The sequence below is a fragment of the Rhodamnia argentea genome, chromosome 8 (genome assembly GCF_020921035.1).
Source record: "Rhodamnia argentea isolate NSW1041297 chromosome 8, ASM2092103v1, whole genome shotgun sequence".
Classification (NCBI taxonomy): Eukaryota; Viridiplantae; Streptophyta; class Magnoliopsida; order Myrtales; family Myrtaceae; genus Rhodamnia; species Rhodamnia argentea.
Genome location: NC_063157.1, coordinates 1153634 through 1170091, shown reverse-complemented (window position 1 = coordinate 1170091; position 16458 = coordinate 1153634). Strand labels below are relative to the sequence as shown.

At 39.3% G+C, this 16458-nt stretch overlaps 1 protein-coding gene and 1 pseudogene across 1 annotated transcript; both read right to left on the bottom strand.

The window, feature by feature from the left end:
- Positions 1–2016: 2016 nt before the first annotated feature.
- LOC115738019 lies at positions 2017–6179 on the bottom strand (annotated as a pseudogene).
- Positions 6180–8268: 2089 nt separating this feature from the next.
- LOC115737989 (probable inactive 2-oxoglutarate-dependent dioxygenase AOP2) lies at positions 8269–10065 on the bottom strand. The gene is made up of 3 exons (XM_030670471.1): positions 9675–10065; positions 9254–9578; positions 8269–8689 (listed from the first exon to the last, which is right to left on the bottom strand). The coding sequence occupies exons 1-3, from the start codon at positions 10049–10051 to the stop codon at positions 8447–8449; spliced, it is 945 nt and encodes a 314-aa protein (XP_030526331.1). The 5' UTR covers positions 10052–10065; the 3' UTR covers positions 8269–8446.
- Positions 10066–16458: the final 6393 nt, after the last annotated feature.

Here is a 16458-nt window from a genome sequence, read left to right as displayed (position 1 = left end):
GACTCCTAAACCTTTTCATATTTTACTAATGCGTTCATTAGGCCAATTTTGGTCCGAAATCGCCGACATGGACATTTTTTTATATTTTCAAATTTTATTAATATTTTGTGTTTTCTTTTTTTTTAATTTTCTATTCTTTTATTTTGTTTGAATTTAAATTAGATTAAAGAAACTAAAAAGAAAAACTAAATTTTAAAAAAAGGACAAAAAGAAAAACTGAAAAAGAAGAAGAAAGAAAGACTAAATCGCCGGTGGGACGCTGTCGCCGCTGCCCCTCACTAGAGGGGCTTGTCGAGGTCATTGTCCCTAGGTGAGGGTGGCTAGCCCTTGCCAAGTGCAGGTGAAGGCCATGGGAAGGGCGCCCAAATTTGGGTGACGGCAGCGTTCGCATGATGCTGGTGACCATCGCCGACCCTGAGCGAGGGCAGCCAAATTTGGGTGACAACGGCGTTTGCCCAGGCCTAGCGAGAGTGTGGAGCGCACAAAGCAAGGCATTGATGATGAAGCCTCACCAGTTGACAAAGCTCTTTATGTTGGCCAACATTAGGTCTAAGTTCAAGAAGGCATTGCCAGAGAACTATTTAAGCAGCACCATGGTCACGACCACAAGTCTTTCTATGCAAGAGGCCGATCTCATACGCTCTCGGAATCATACAAAAGGCAGTCGATTTTGTGGTTGGGTAGTATGTGCAGACGAGGATGGATTTCTTGGATAGTATAGGCCCCGACGAGCACCGTAATCCCCTAGATCTGGGTGCCCTCGACCAGGGCGGGCGATAGTCATTGGCACTCAGCAATTTCCTGTCAAAATTGGCAAAATATGAAAAGATTTAGGACTCAATTAACGAAAGTAAAATATTTATGATTGAATTGGCAAAAGTACAATAGGTTTAAGATTTTTTTAGACAATTTTCCCAGTGACCGCACTTTAAGTGTTCTCGTGATAAATTAGGGACGCATTTTCTCTAGCGAATTATCGGAGTTCGTTGAGGAAATAAATGAATGTAGGGGCACTTCGAGATTTCGGTTCCTCTAACATCAAATTAAGCACAAGTTTAATAACTAATAGTGGGGAAGATTTGAGAAATCCAACTTCGTGTTACGAGAAAATCTGATTCTAGGATAGAGACTAAACCCAAAGAGTAATTGCCATGTGTATAATAACCTGTGTACAAAGAAAAAAATCCTTGGGGGTTCTCAATATACTTTGCTAATTCAATGGCCCCAATTTACAGGAATAATATCTAAGACGATCCAAATCTTATTTTAGTGGTCTCATATTTTTTTTTAAAGCTCAACTGATTGGTTAGCATTTCACATTTATACCCTTCTTTTTTTTTTTATTAAATTAGATCGTCATTTATGAACTCTTCGTTAATTTTCTTAGCAACTTAAAAAATGATCTTATTCCTATATTGCCTCAAGGGACTACGCAAAGGTCATATCACTTGAGATGCTTCCTCCATTACATGTTAATTAGATTTAGTAAATTTTGAGTTTTTGTCGTTGAAAATCCAGCGTTTGTGAAAAAAAAAATCTCAAAAAACATTATTGGATTTAATATAAGGGTTAGTTTAGTAACATAATTTTCATGCATGTTATCCTCACCAAATTGTGACTTTAAAGGTTTGCACGATTACGAGATAAATGTAACAACCCAAATCCAGTCATTGCAAGAGAGTTTCATAGGGTTTAAGATTTATTCACCGAGGTGGAGTTCCACGTCACATGAGAAGAAAAACCAAAAGTAATCATTCCTTGACGGCTGAATGACCCAATTTGCTACTCAATCAGCATATGAGTTTGCTTTTATAAAGTTATGCAAAAATTTGATATGCTGGAAGTACAATAAAAGCTTCTGAATCTGAAAAATGAGCGTGTCACCAAAATTGCGAGAGGTTTGATTCCTTTATTGTTAGGAGATTAGGTTGGATCTAGTTCCGTTAGGCGAGTTCTGGTGTAACTTTTAGGTTTCGCCCCTTTCATTATCATAAAAAAGAAAGACATCAGCCACGACACACGAGTTACACCAAGACTAGAGTACGTAATTGGGAATTATCAACGCTTCCTAATCAATCAAGACCCTAAACGCCACAGTAGGCTTTGACTGGACACTCGGATTTATACTCTTCGTCGACGCGGTAGAATTGGAGTAGTAGTAGACCAAGATGATCGAACGGCTTGTACTTTAATGGGTGATCGTCATCAACGAGCCCTTCGGGAACTTGTAGCGTTCCCTGGTTGAACGAAAACAGGGCGAGCGTCTGTATTCCTTGCCATTAATTGTCACCTTGTGGTTTGGAGATTGTATCCTATTATTGCTCCATGCCAGTTCAAATGGCAATTCGATTGTCAGAACTTGAAATTTCCTGCCTATATAAATGTAACTGAGTCGAAGTCTTGAAGTTGACTGGAATCGTGAACTCGACATGTTATGTTTGGCCCGGCACCGATCCCAGATTTATTCTGGTAATGTTAAACTTAGTTCAAGATTTGTAATTCCATGCACTGGACATTTCAATCGAGTCCTGGAAATTGGCAGAATGAGATTACCTTCAGAACATAATATACTTCTGCATTGGAATAATATATTACTCATTTACATAGATTGAAATATGAGCATTTAGTGGGCTTGAAGTCCTTCAGGACTATTTTCCATTCATTCCTTTAATCTGAATTTGACTTAGTTGTTTGGCTATAACTATCTATTACCTAGAGGGTGTGAATAGGTGTTTCAAAATAATGTTGAAATAAAATGATCAAGTTTGATAGAAGCGGATGTAGTTAACAAGACCATGCGGTGCTTCTACAAGACAGTAAATAGAGGCAAGTAGAGACTAGAAGACAGTGCATAAGAGATTATAGTGGTTCGGCTTTTGGTAAGCCTATGTCCACACTAATAGCCTATTGGTTGGATTTCACTAACTAGTTAAATGAGAGATTACAGAAATATGTGATTGCCATAAGCTCTTCTGCAGAAGCGAGTGCCGCCTCTACTAAGGTTGTCTCACTCTATACACTTAACTCCGTATACACCTCTCACAAGATTCACAATTAAACGTTCAAGCAGACAATTGAATAAGTAAAGCTCTTCCTAGTAAGGATGATGAACCCTCGATCTCTCTCACTCCATTCTTCGAACTTGGTGCTCTTTATATACTCTTCATCTTCCAAGCTTCTCCCTGGACAACACCACTCCAAGAATCAATCTCCAAAACTAGTTGTTGGTTGATTGTCGAATAAAGATCACGAGCTGTTGAGGTGAGAAGGACTAGAAGTTTGAGAGGATTTGTTCGTCCATACAATCAAATCATAAAATCCTTAAATCAAGCCATTAATAAGGAAATTATCTACGGAAGATTGCCAAATAAGAATTCTCATAAGTTACGAGAATATCTTTTTGATTGTCAATCAACCAATTTAACTTAGAAATGGAATCCTAACCAGATAATTAGCGAGGGAAATTTAACCTGCTAAACAAATAAGAATAAGATTGAATAAACAACGAGGATTAATATGAAGAGCAAAATATATCTCCTATAGAATCTCGTATGAGACCGCCTCTGCCACAAATCCTGCTTCTATCAGAATAAAAGTGTTAAGCTCATTATGTATAAAAGGCATAGGAATGTATTTATAGTAAATCCTCAAAGTATAAATCAAAATCTTTTCAACAAAGTATATGAGTTTTGTTTTCTTCAAAATCAAATATAATTTCCCAACAATCACATGTGTCACTATCCTACTTTAAACCAAGATGTAAGACAAGCAATATCACATATTTCAAATATAGAAATTCAATCCTTGGAGCTGGTGATTTATACTTGTGGATCCAGTAACCACTATAGTTTTGTTGGGATATGTTTAATTTCGCACTAATCATTTCTCGTTCCTTACTTGAATAATGGAAATTAGATTTGCGCTCACCATTAATGCATCTCCAGCCATGAAGACGAATTTCGAAGGCGAAAGCTCGACAGTGATCCATTCTCCGTCCTTGGTTTCGACCTCCAAGCCGTTAACTTCGCCGTCTTGATGAAGAATGGTAGTGAAGGTCTTGTCGGTGTGATATGATGAATCCAAGATTAGGCCCGTTCTCCAGAGGCGTCCTATTCTTTAAGAGCCTAAGTAGGTACGTCATTGATCCCATACAAGAATCATAATACTTCCCGGAATCGTAGCTCTCGAATAGGCAACTTTGGTGACCCTTCACTAGCCATTTTGGCTTTTTCCATCGATTTTGAATATAATCTGATTTTTGACAAAAAAAAAAAAAGAATATAATCTAAGAGATTTCGAGGAGTATTAATTGGCACGGTGGAGGATTCTGATGTGGATCTCACATGATCTAACAATTCATGTAGAGTGAGTTAACATAGATCGGGAATACCTAATATTTTCCCTTCTTGTGGCAACAAAGAATCACATCACATGTACATGCACAAGGGAAATTTGTCCAAACGTGCTAAATTTATTGCATTTTTGTCAATTCATTCCTACATCTTTTAATTTTGACAATTGACTCCTAAACCTTTTCATATTTTACCAATTGAGTCAATCCATCCAATTTTGGTCTGAAATTGCTGACATTGACAGCTTTTTATATTTTCAAATTTTTATTGATCTTTTATGTTTTCTTTTCTTTTTTATTTTCTCTTCTTTTCTATTCTTTGATTTAAAATTAGATTAAATAAACTAAAAATAAAAAATAAATGTTAAAAACAAAACTGAAAAAAGAAGAAGAAACAATGGCAAGCTCGCTGGTGGGGCGATGCCGCGGCCGCCGCCCCCCACCGAAGGGCCTTGTCGAGGTCTCTGGCCATAGGCAAGGGTGGCCAGCCTTTTCCAGGTGCACGCACATACCATGACGAGGTCTCGCCAGCCCAAGCAAGGGCTACCGACCCTCGTGAGACCGAGGTGAGGGAGCCCAGATTTGGGTGACGGCGGTGCTTGCATATTACCAGCAACCATTGCCCACCCTGAGCAAGCGAACCCAGATTTGGGCAACGGCGACGTTCGTCCGGGCCTAGTGAGGGTGTGGCATGCACGAAGCAAAGCATTGAAGATGAAGTTTCACCAGTTGACGAAGCTCCTTATGTTGGCCAACATTAGGTCTAAGTTCAAGAAGCCATTGCCTGAGAAAATATTTAAGCAATGCCGTGTTCACGATCGCAAGTCTTTCTATACAAGAGGCCAAACTCATACGCTGTCGAAAAAATACAAAAGGCAATCGATTCAGTCATTGGGAAGTACCTGCAGACGAAGATGGGTTTCTTGGATAGTATAGGCCCTGGCGAGTGCCATCGTCGCCTAGATCTGGGTGCCCTCACTCAAGGCGGGCAACGGTAGCCAGCACATAAGTGATTTTTGGCTAAAGTTTACATGATATGAAAGGTTTAAGACTCAATTAACAAAATTAAAAAAATTAAGACTAAATTGACAAAAGTACAATAGGTTTAAGATTTTTTGGACAATTTTCCCACTGACCGCACTTAAGTGTTCTCGTGATAAATTAGGGACACATTTGCTCTGGCAAGTTATGGGAGTTCATTCAGGAAATAAATGAATGTGGGGGCTTTTTGAGATTTCGGTTCCTCTCACATCAAATTAAGCGCAAGTACTCCGAAGTTCTCTGTCTCAATTAATGGGGAGTTACACGGCTTCTTTCCTAGCGGACGAGGGATTCGGCAAGGGGATCCCATGTCTCCCTACCTATTTACCTTGGTTATGGAAATATTCACAGGAATATTGAATCGCCAGACCATGCAGCCAGGGTTCAATTTTTTTTGGAGATGTAAAGCTTCAAGGCTCTCTCACCTGTTTTTTGCTGATGATGTGCTCCTTTTTGCGAAGACAAATATGCGGTCTATATGCTTACTTAAGGAAGGCTTGGATAAATTTTCGGATTGGGCGGGGTTACAACCTAATATGAATAAGAGCGAAATCTATTGCTCTGGGGGGGCCGAGGTACTCCGTACCCGGGTTGGCCAAGTTCTCGGTTTCCGGGAGGGCACACTGCCCTTCCGGTACCTTGGAGTACCTGTAATCCCGTCAAGATTGGGGAAGGAACACTGCAATTCCCTGGTCAATATGATAACAGCTAGAGCGAAGTCGTGGACCCAGCGATTTCTATCCTTCGCTGGTCGGTTGCGACTTATCAGATCAGTCCTCCATGCCATTCATGTATATTGAGCGAGCGTATTCCTACTCCCCAAGTCGGTAATATCATGCATTGAACATATACTTAGACAATTTCTTTGGAAAGGCCCGGGATTGGGTCCGGGCGGAGCGAAAGTCTCTTGGGATGACGTATGCCTACCTAAGGAGGAGGGAGGACTGGGTATTCGCAGACTACATGATTGTAATAGGGCGGCTATGCTCAAACACATTTGGATTCTATTCACCGACAAGGAATCCCTGTGGTGCCGTTGGATCCACTCAACGTTCTTGAAAAATAAAAACTTTTGGATAGCAACTAAGCCAACGTTCGTTTCTTGGTCTTGGAACAAGATATTGGCCCTCCGCTCGGATTTCCAGCACTTGTTTAGATGGCGGATTGGCAATGGCCGAGATGTATCCTTCAGGTTTGATCCCTGGCATCCTCGAGGACCTCTTAATAGATTCATGTCCGATATAGACATATACAGATCGGGCATTCCACGGAATGCTAAGGTGGCGGACTACTTCAGCTCTTCTAACCATCCGCTGCAGATAACACGACTTTTGGACTCCTGGCTCGAACAACTCCCGATTATTCACCACAGCCGTGTTGATCGATTTATGTGGCTTGGCCATACCTCGGGTGACTTTTCTGTTGCCTCTGCCTGGAATTCCATTCGACCAAAGGCGCAGATTATGCCATCGCACTCACTCATTTGGAACAAGACTCTTGCTCCTCGCCATTCGTTCCATCTTTGGCTGATCACCCTCAATCGTTTGCCCACCCAGGTGATCTTATTGAACTACAAACGCATAACAAATGCTACTTGTGCCTATTGCCAATGCAGACCGGACAGTGTGGATCATCTATACTTTGCTTGCCGACATACGGGTACTTTGGCTTCTTTTTGGGCAGCCAAATGTAACTTAGCCTGGTTAAACAGAAGTTGGGGTGATAACGTATGCTGGGCCATGCAGCACCTCGGCGGCCACACATTCCACCAAGCCATGGCCCGTTTCTCGTTTGCTGCTCTATGCCATATTATATGGAGAGAGAGAAATCACGCCTTATTTCGTAACCGACCTATCTTCATTCCAGCCATCAAGACACGCTTGCAGAAGCTGGTCAAGGACAAAGCTCTGACCTTCAAACATGTGGAAGACACTCCTCCTAATAGAAGGATGCAAGCCACATGGGGTATTGATCCGACAATCTTTTGTGCCTAGAGAGGGTCGTCCCACTCGTGTAGTTCTTATTTTCTTTTGGCCCTGCTTGCTTGGCCGGGCTTCTTTGTACATGTTGGGGACCTTACCCTGTTTTGGAACCACGACACTCTTGCACTCGTTATGACATTCGTCAATGTCATCATGAGTGCAAGACCTATTTTTGTAGTGTCGGGTTTCCCCTCCTTTGTATAGTTGCGCCTTGGTTAAAGTTAATAGAATTCTTACTTTTACCAAAAAAAAAAAAAAAATAGTGGGGAAGATTTGAGAAATCCAACTTTGTGTTTTGGAGGAAATCTGATTCTACGATGGTGACTGAATCCCAAAGAGCAATTGCCTTGTGGGGTCTCAATATACTTTGCTATTCCAATGGCCCCAATTTACAGGAACAATATCTAAGACAATACAAATCTTTCCTGCTATTTCTCGTCATAGAAAAATGAGTGTACTAACAACCCCTGGATTTCAGCGGTCTCCCATTTTTTTGTAAAGCTCAATTGATTGATTAGCATTTGACATTTGAACCCTTTTTTTAATTAGATAATCATTTATGAACTCTAAATTAATTTTCTCGGTACTTGAGTTAAACTCCACGAACAAGCTTATCGCTTGAAATGCTTCCTCCATTGCATGTTAACTAGATTAGTAAATTTTGAATTTTTGTCATTAAAAATTCAGTGATTGTGGAAAAAAAAATATTTATAAAAAAATATTATTGGATTTATCACAAGGATTAGTTTGATAACATAATTCTCATGCATGTTATGTGCGTCACTAATGGATGATACTCCCGGGAAACAAATTATCCTCACCAAAAATCGCAGCTTTAAAGGGTTGCACGATTGCGAGATGAAGGTAACAAACCCAAATCTAGTCATTGCAAGAGAGTTTCACAGGGTTTAAGATTTATCCACCAAGGTGGAGTTCCACGTCACATGAGAAGAAAAAACAAAAGTAGTCATTCCTTGACGACTAGAAAGACATCACCCACGACACACAAGTTACACCAAGACTAGGAGGACGTAACTGGGAATTTATCAACACTTTCTAATCAATCAAGACCCTAAACGCCACAGTAGGCTTTGATTGGACACTTGGATTTATACCCTTCATCCGTACGGTAGAATCGGAGGAGACCAAGATGCTCGAACGGCTTGTACTTCAACGGGTGATCGTCATCAACGAGCTCTTCGGGAACTTGTAGAGTTCCATTGTTGAACGAAAACAGCGCCAGCGAGTATCTGTCTTCCTTGCCGTTAATGGTCACCTTGTGGTTTGGAGATTGTATCCTATCATTGCTCCATGCCTGTTCAAATGCCAATTCGGATTGTTAGAACTTGAAACTTCCGGTTTATATAGATGTAACTGAGTCAAAGTCTTGAACTTGACTGGAATCGAGAACTCGATCGTTTTATGGTGAGACCGGCACCGATCCTGGATTTATTTCTTGTTATGTCAAGCTTAGCTCAAGATTTGTAATGCCATGTACTCGACATTTTGATCGAGTCTGGAAATTGACCGAATGAGATTACTCTTCAGAACTACTTCTACTTCTGTATTGGAATAATATATTAGTCATTCACATAGATTGAAATCTAAGTATTTAGTGGGCCTGAAGTACTTCAGGACCATTTTCCACTCATTCCCCTAATCTGAGTTTGACTTATCTGTTTTTCTAGGAATAGTTGGCACTCATCTCGTGAGTGACTATCCTATTTTGAACCAAGATGAAAGACAAGCAACACCATATATTTCAATCATAGAAATTTAAACCTTGCAGCCGGTGAATTATACTTGTGGATACAGTAAGCGCTATAGTTTTCTTGAGATATGCCCTTGTTTCAGTAATGAAATTTAGATTTGCACTCACCATTAATGCATCTCCAGCCATGACGACGAATTTGGAAGGCGAAAGCTCGACAGTGATCCATTCTCTGGCCTTGGTTTCGACCTCCAAGCCGTTGACTTTGCCGTCTTGATGAAGAATGGTGGTGAAGCTCTTGTCGGTGTGATTGATAAATCCAAGACTTGGCTCGTTCTCTAGAGGTGCCCTATTCTTTAAGAGCCGAAGGAGGTACGTCGTTGATCCGATGTAAGAATCATAATACTTCCCAGAATTGTAGCTCTCGAATATCATTCTTGTAACAGTCCGGTCCAACTCCGCCGCAAGCTTTGCATACGAGTTCATGATGTTGCTGACCAAACAAAGAGCAAAATGGTCACAAACTCGAAACAAAATGCTCGAAATACATAGAAGAGGAAGCAAGTGGCTGAATTTAAGAATGGACAACCGGAAGCGATCGTTTCCATTAGGCCACATAAGGTCGGTGAATCTCTGAGTCCCTTCCAAAGATGTGGCATCGTCGATGCCCAAGCTCTCGTGTAGAGGGAGCTTTGCAATCTGGCCGACGTAGCCGTTCAAGGGTTTCTGGTACTGGTTCTTCATTTTGGTCTCCGTGGGAAGAGCGAAGAGTTCTTGCAAAACGCCAAACGTGGCATCGTGCAGTTGTGATGGGATTATTTCTTCGCAGTTCGCTACGAAGAAGCCAAATTCTTCGAGGGCTTGGATCACGTTCTTGCGTGTACAGACACAAGAAGGCGTCCCTGGTTTCAGATTTTCACTGGAGAAATTGAGAATTGGAAGCTTTGATGACCCTTCGCTACCCATTTTCAAGTGTCGGCTTTTTCGATCGATAGTGAATATAATCCGAGATATTTCGAGGAGTATTAATAGGCACAGTGAAGGATCAACATGTCTCTATTTGTAGTTTTACTGAATGTTATTCTTCCTATGACTAAAGAAGAGATGACATCTATGGGGGTAAGAAAGGAAGACATAAACCAAGGTGGAAAATTTTCATTGCCGAGGTGAGTTATTAACATGCGTCTATAATATTCAAGAAAATTCCCGCCCACCATGTTTTTTTTTTTCCTTACCAAAAAAAAACATGGTGGGCGGGAATTTTCTTGAATATTATAGACGCATGGTGGATATTGATTCCGGGTGTTTGCTTTGACACATTGTACATTGGCCTAGGAAGACATTGAGTGACATTTGTGTAGGATGATTAAATTGGGGTATTTTTCATAGGTTTTGATTTGTTGACCTAAGGCGGGTATGTCGTTATCAAATAATGTGGTACGACTGTGAGGAGCAAGAGAAAAATGTCCCCCATCAAAAAGTTATTAAGTTTTTTTTTTTGTTAAAAAAAGCTTTCATTAATTCAAATATAACTTGAACAACAAGATAGATGTGCTTCTGAATATATTAGATCCCACAAGGTTTTGTAATAGGGTTAAAGTATGATATTTTTGTGTACGTAGGTATTTATATGTTACGGAACTGGGATGTTATTATTCTCAAGCATCCATGTTTTTATAATAAATAAAAGATTTGAAAGATGTGGACAAATCCTTTCCTAAAGTCAATTCCAGCTTTCAATACATAAGATCCCCAAGATAGATCCATGATATAACTAGTAACCTTCTTGATATGGGAGAGGCAATTCATACATTTTCTCTAGATCGCAGATGGTGGTGTTTTTGGTAGAATACACAAATTTTCTTGGAGCCAACACTTGTATAGCCATTGATATTTCACCGTCTTAACCAATTTGCACCATCAATAGAAATGGGTGTTTAAAATAATGCATAAATGTGTGGGAGGCAGATAAATGTGTAAAAAGGCAAATTAATTTGAGGAAGGAAGTTGAACGATTGTAAATTATAGTTTTGTACATTTTGCTGTACCCCATTCCATAATTCAATGTAATAGAAGACGCGGACATGTCCCAGAAATTTTGACCACATTTTGAGGTTGAAACTGTCGTATGATTTGCTTTCTACATAGTAAAGATCACTTAATTTACTCGTTCATCCCCTCAAACTCCGTCATTCTTTCTAATCACTTTTAAGGGAAAACGCACAAGTCAAAAGCAAGGATTTAACTAATTCACAAGATTAGCAAAGTATTTCATGGACCACTAGGTCGCCGATTTTCCACGCTCATGCTCTTGGAGTGTTAAAGAACATAAAATGAGAAGACTATAATTAGAAAAAAGGATAATTCAATTGAGTCAACTTGAATCTCATCTTATCCCATAATCTATCGTAGATTCTGCGTTTTTTCATATTAATTTTTATTGGAAAATTTATAAAAAGATCCTAAACCTATTGGAATTATGCAAATTCAGTCCTAAACTTTTTTTTAGTCGGTTGAGTCCTAAAATTTTTGCAATTATGACAATTCAGTCCACTTTATCGATCGGCGCTGACATGACGATGCCGGTGCTGACATAGATATTTTTTAATAATATTTTTTATTTCCTTTTTTTTTCTCTTTCTTTTTTTTTTTTCTTACTTGTTATTGATGATAGCGAGCTCCGCCAAGGGCTTCATGGCCCTCAACTTGCTTCACTCGCCGCCGCGCTTCACAAGGGCACGGCAACGGGTGAGGCCAGCCTGTCAAGGCCACATTGGCCACGAGCAAAGGCGGCCATGGCCTTGCCAACTGAAAGTGAGGCCGCCTTTGCCATGGCCGATGAGGCTGCCCTCTCCCGGATTTGGGCAAGGCCCAGTGACGGCTTCATAGCCCTCGCCTAGTAGCCGGCGAGCTCTGGCCATCCTCGCTGGCCACGCACAAAACCAAAGAAGGAAGAAGAAAAATGAAAAAACTTTTAATTAAATAATTCGAGAAAAAAATTTGAGAAATTAAAACATTATTAAAAATATCTATGTTAGCGCCGGCAATGCCGCGTTAGTGTTACCCGCAAAGTGGACTGAATTAACACAATTGCAAAATGTTTATGACTCAACTCGGCAAAAAAAAATATTTATGATTGAATTGACACAATTACAATAAGAAATGTTTTGGTAATTTTAGCAATTTTGCTCATATCTCCCTAGGAGCTCATTTGATTTAACTATACCTTCAACTATGATTATGCAGTGTCAACTGTTTTATGAAATATGAAAGCTTTTGGGTTTCGTAATACACGTTTTATTGTTGCAGCATCTCAAAACTGGATGAGACAGCTTCCTCAAAACTATTGTACCTTTGAAGGTAGTACAACCGTGAGGTATTGAAACCTAAAGCACCCATTTTTCATAGTTGAAACTGCTACAGAGTTCAAGTGCATTTCCTACAAACAACACATATCACCTATTCACTTCCTATTAATATTTTTTTTTCATTACGCATTGTCATTTTGCTACGGAGAACAATCACGCGTGAGAAGTTGTAAATTAGTTTTTGAATATCTTTCCAAGTATAATTGTTGAGTCAGTGTCGATAGATATGGTTTTGCTCATGATAAATAAACTAGTGGTGCTAAGATAGCTCATCATACTTGTTATTTCGTATCGGAGTCTATTCACCACTAGGGGGACCAAGAGTAATTTGGTCCCCCGTCCCCTGGTTCTAGACAGAAAGTTACACCATCAGAGTTGTATCTAAGTGACTTATTCAATTGATTTCAAACAAATTATGCAGTTGTAGTGATGGTATATGTGATAGAAACCTAAATAGTTTTACGAGATAAGGATGGCGATTATAGACACGTTACGTACTAAAATAGAGACGTGAAAGGGATCGAAATGTGATGGTTATATGCGAATAATGTTGTGTGAATTAAAATGGCGCCCTTGAACTTGGAGGAGCGTTACAACCCAAAAACACTTCTAAAATAAAAAAATAAAAAAATAAAAACAATCTAATTATTAGGTTTTGAAATTCAACTATCTGTCAATTACTCGCATCGATACTCATGAGTTTCTTTCATTACGACTTGCATCCTCTAGAATGATTTCATTGGAGTAATAGCCATTGCTTCGTACGAACCAAGCTTCAAAAATGAAATGGAAGGAATGTATTTCCAAAAGAAGTATGTGGGAGGTTGTGTTGGAAATATCTTCATGCCCTTATATGGATTTAAATTAAGAAACCCCATATCATTCAACTAATTCTTGATATGTGATTGACTAGTTCCAACTAAATAATTCGACACGATAATCTCGCAGGTCTCGACGGCCGCTAAGACAGCTATAATATAAGGCCATTTCGTCATCAATTACGAAGATTAGATGTGACTACAACATTGGTTACCGAGGACCACTCTTTGTCCTAGCACAAAAAGTTGTGGGAGCCAAGAAATTGCCTCATATAATAACGAAATTATGGGCAAATTCAGATTGCAACTCTATCTTAGATTACAATGACATAACGACTATTTTAATCTCCTATTTGGACTTCCCACCAAACAAATCCGTGTGGTTTATGTGTATGTTCACAATTTCCTTGAAATCCCCACGAGATTCGGATTTGGACTCTTTCCAATCGTGCCTTCCCCATTGAATTATACTTTAAATACAAACAAAATGGTCGATATGTTTGTGTATCTTACATGACCGCCAAAGAAGATTCTGATTGGATTTCATGAGATCTTGCCATCTATTAGAGCGTGCCAAATTTACTATAATGTTTTATAGTCGTATACTATGTAATACAACTTATCATTGGATCTTTTGAGATCTTGCCTTCCATATTAATTAGAGGGTAGTACGAAGTCCGAAATAAAGATGACCCTTTTGTTGACGTTGCGTTACTCTTTAAACATTTGATTGGATTTCATGAGATCTTACATTTTGATGATTTGTTAATTTAGTCTTTTTGGTTAATTTTGACAAAAATAGACACCAATCGTCCTACATGGCATAACTACTTTTGATGTAGGAAATTCTATTATTTTTAAAAGATATCTAATTGTTTTATTTTTATTCTTTTTTTAAATTTTTTTCTTTCCAGGGCATTAGCGATGGCCATCGACAACCTTCGCCTCTATGCGCTACGAGGACCACCACAACCTTTGCCTAAACATATTATACGACGGTCAATTTGGTCCTAAATATTTTAATTTTTCCAATTTAGTCTTGTACCTTTTGGTGAATTGTCAATTTAGTCTTTTGGGCTAATTTTGGCCGGAATAGATATCGGTCATCCTAGGTGGCATAGTTGGCTTTGACGTGGATAAATTTTGTTATTTTTTAGGAGTATTTCTAATTTTTTTTATTTTTATTCTTTTTTTAAACCATTTTCCTTTCCTAAAGGATGTCGGGGTCGTTAGGGCCTTGGCGATGGCCATCGACAACCTTCACCTCTGTGAGCAACGAAGGCCACCACAACCCTTGCCGAATTGCACATACCTGGCGAGGGTCGTCAACTCCCCAAATTTGTGAGAGGTGAGGGCTATTATGGCCTTCACGCAATGGCTGGCAAGCGCTGCCACAGCCCTTGCCTTGCACAGAAGTGAAGGTCGTTGCGGCCCTTGCCCAATGTTCGATGATTGCTGGCCATAGCCCAAGGGAAGAAGAATAAAAAAAAAAAAGTAAAAAAAAAGCAACAATATATATATATATAAACATTACACATATCAGCACTAGTCAGCTACATAAGATAATCAGTGTCCACTTTATTTATTTTCGACCAAAATTAATTAGAAGAACTGAATTAGAAATCATCAAAAGATTTAGATTCAAATTATTGAGTTGGATGGCACATGGTAGTTGACAAGTATACTAATTTGGGGCATTTATCCTCTGTTTATCACAGGTATATCAATTTAAGATTTTTCGTAGTATTAAAACAATTTAACGGGAAATAACATGCAGTAAATTTGTCATAGGTGTAACAGTTTAGGGTTTTTGTGGTCAAAAAAATTAATTTGAGATAAATATGTCACAGGTAGACCTGTTAAAAGGGTGGGTATGGTCGGATTTGGATCGGGTCGTAAACGGTCCGATCCAAATTGACCCATTTATGCGTAATGCAAATTTCTTAACCCATGCCCGATAAAAAATATATATATTCTTGACCCGTAAATGAACCGACCCAATTACTAAAACACTTCTATATCTAATCATTGTGCACAATTTTTATATTTTTTTGTAATATAAAAAATCTCAATCTTCTCATTTTTATTACTTCTAAAAATATGATTTTTTTTTTATTTTTCACTTTAAAAAATCTGATTGTTTTGTTTTTTTCCCTTCTAAAATCAGCAGGGCTGCCCGCCACTGCCACCATCCGGTTGCTGGTCGCCTATCGCCACCGCCTGCCTCGTCGCCCATCAATTTATTCCGTGGTCGCATTGGTCTATGATCTACACCTCAGGATCTGTAAATCGAGCACCACTGTCGCCCATCACGGAATCACCACCAGATCCATCAATCATTACCAGGTGCGACTGTCGACCATCCATGCCCACCTCTATCATTGGTATATTGACAGTTCAGTGACTAGGATTCGTAACCTGTATAGCATCTTATTGCCAGAAATAAGACAAGGGTCGTATTGATGGATGTAAATAAAAGCTTTGTCTCAGTTGTAGACTCTTACGAGACAGGTTCTTACGTAGAGTGGTTTTGGGTCGTCCTTGGGTAGAAGTGGTCGGCTGAACCGAACCCAGGCCTTTGTGATTTTTGTAATTGTGCTGGAGATAATCATCCTATTTCACTGCTCCCGGGCAATCTATCAATGTTTCTCTAGATTCTTGCAGCTCTTCTTCATGAGGTGGGTATTGATGGCCGGCAGTCCCAGGTGGTAATGATTGGTGAATCTGATGATGGTTCGGTGATGCGCAACGGGGGTGCTTGGTTTAAAGGTTCAGAGGTATAGATCATAGACCAATGCGACCACGCAATAAATAGGCGAGTGGCGGGGGGCAGCGGCACGACCCTCGCCAGCTTCGTAGGAAAAAAGAAAGAAATAAAAAAGTAAAAAAGAAAACTAAAAGAAAGAAAAAAGGAGGAAAAAAAAGTAAAAGGAAAATAAAAAAGAAAGGGTAGAGGACTTTAAATGTATTGTCTTAAGTAAGTTATAAATGGGTCATAATGAACCCACTTAGAAACCACTTATTTTGATTTCTTTATTTTATTGACCCAATATGTTGGACTGCTAAGTTTGTTATAATCCATTTTTATCCATTGAAATGCTTGTGGGTTAGTAAATGAATTTTGCACCCATTTTGACAGATCTGATTATAGTGTATCGGTTTGGGATTTTTGACAGTCAAAAAATAA

Excerpts from the sequence above, each read along its gene's own strand:
- LOC115737989 (XM_030670471.1), bottom strand. The coding sequence starts at position 10,051 with ATGGGTAGCGAAGGGTCATCAAAGCTTCCAATTCTCAATTTCTCCAGT. Across the intron at positions 9,579-9,674 it reads AATGGAAACGATCGCTTCCG|CAACATCATGAACTCGTATG; the intron begins GTTGTCCATTCT and ends TTGTTTGGTCAG. Across the intron at positions 8,690-9,253 it reads TGGCTGGAGATGCATTAATG|GCATGGAGCAATGATAGGAT; the intron begins GTGAGTGCAAAT and ends GCATTTGAACAG.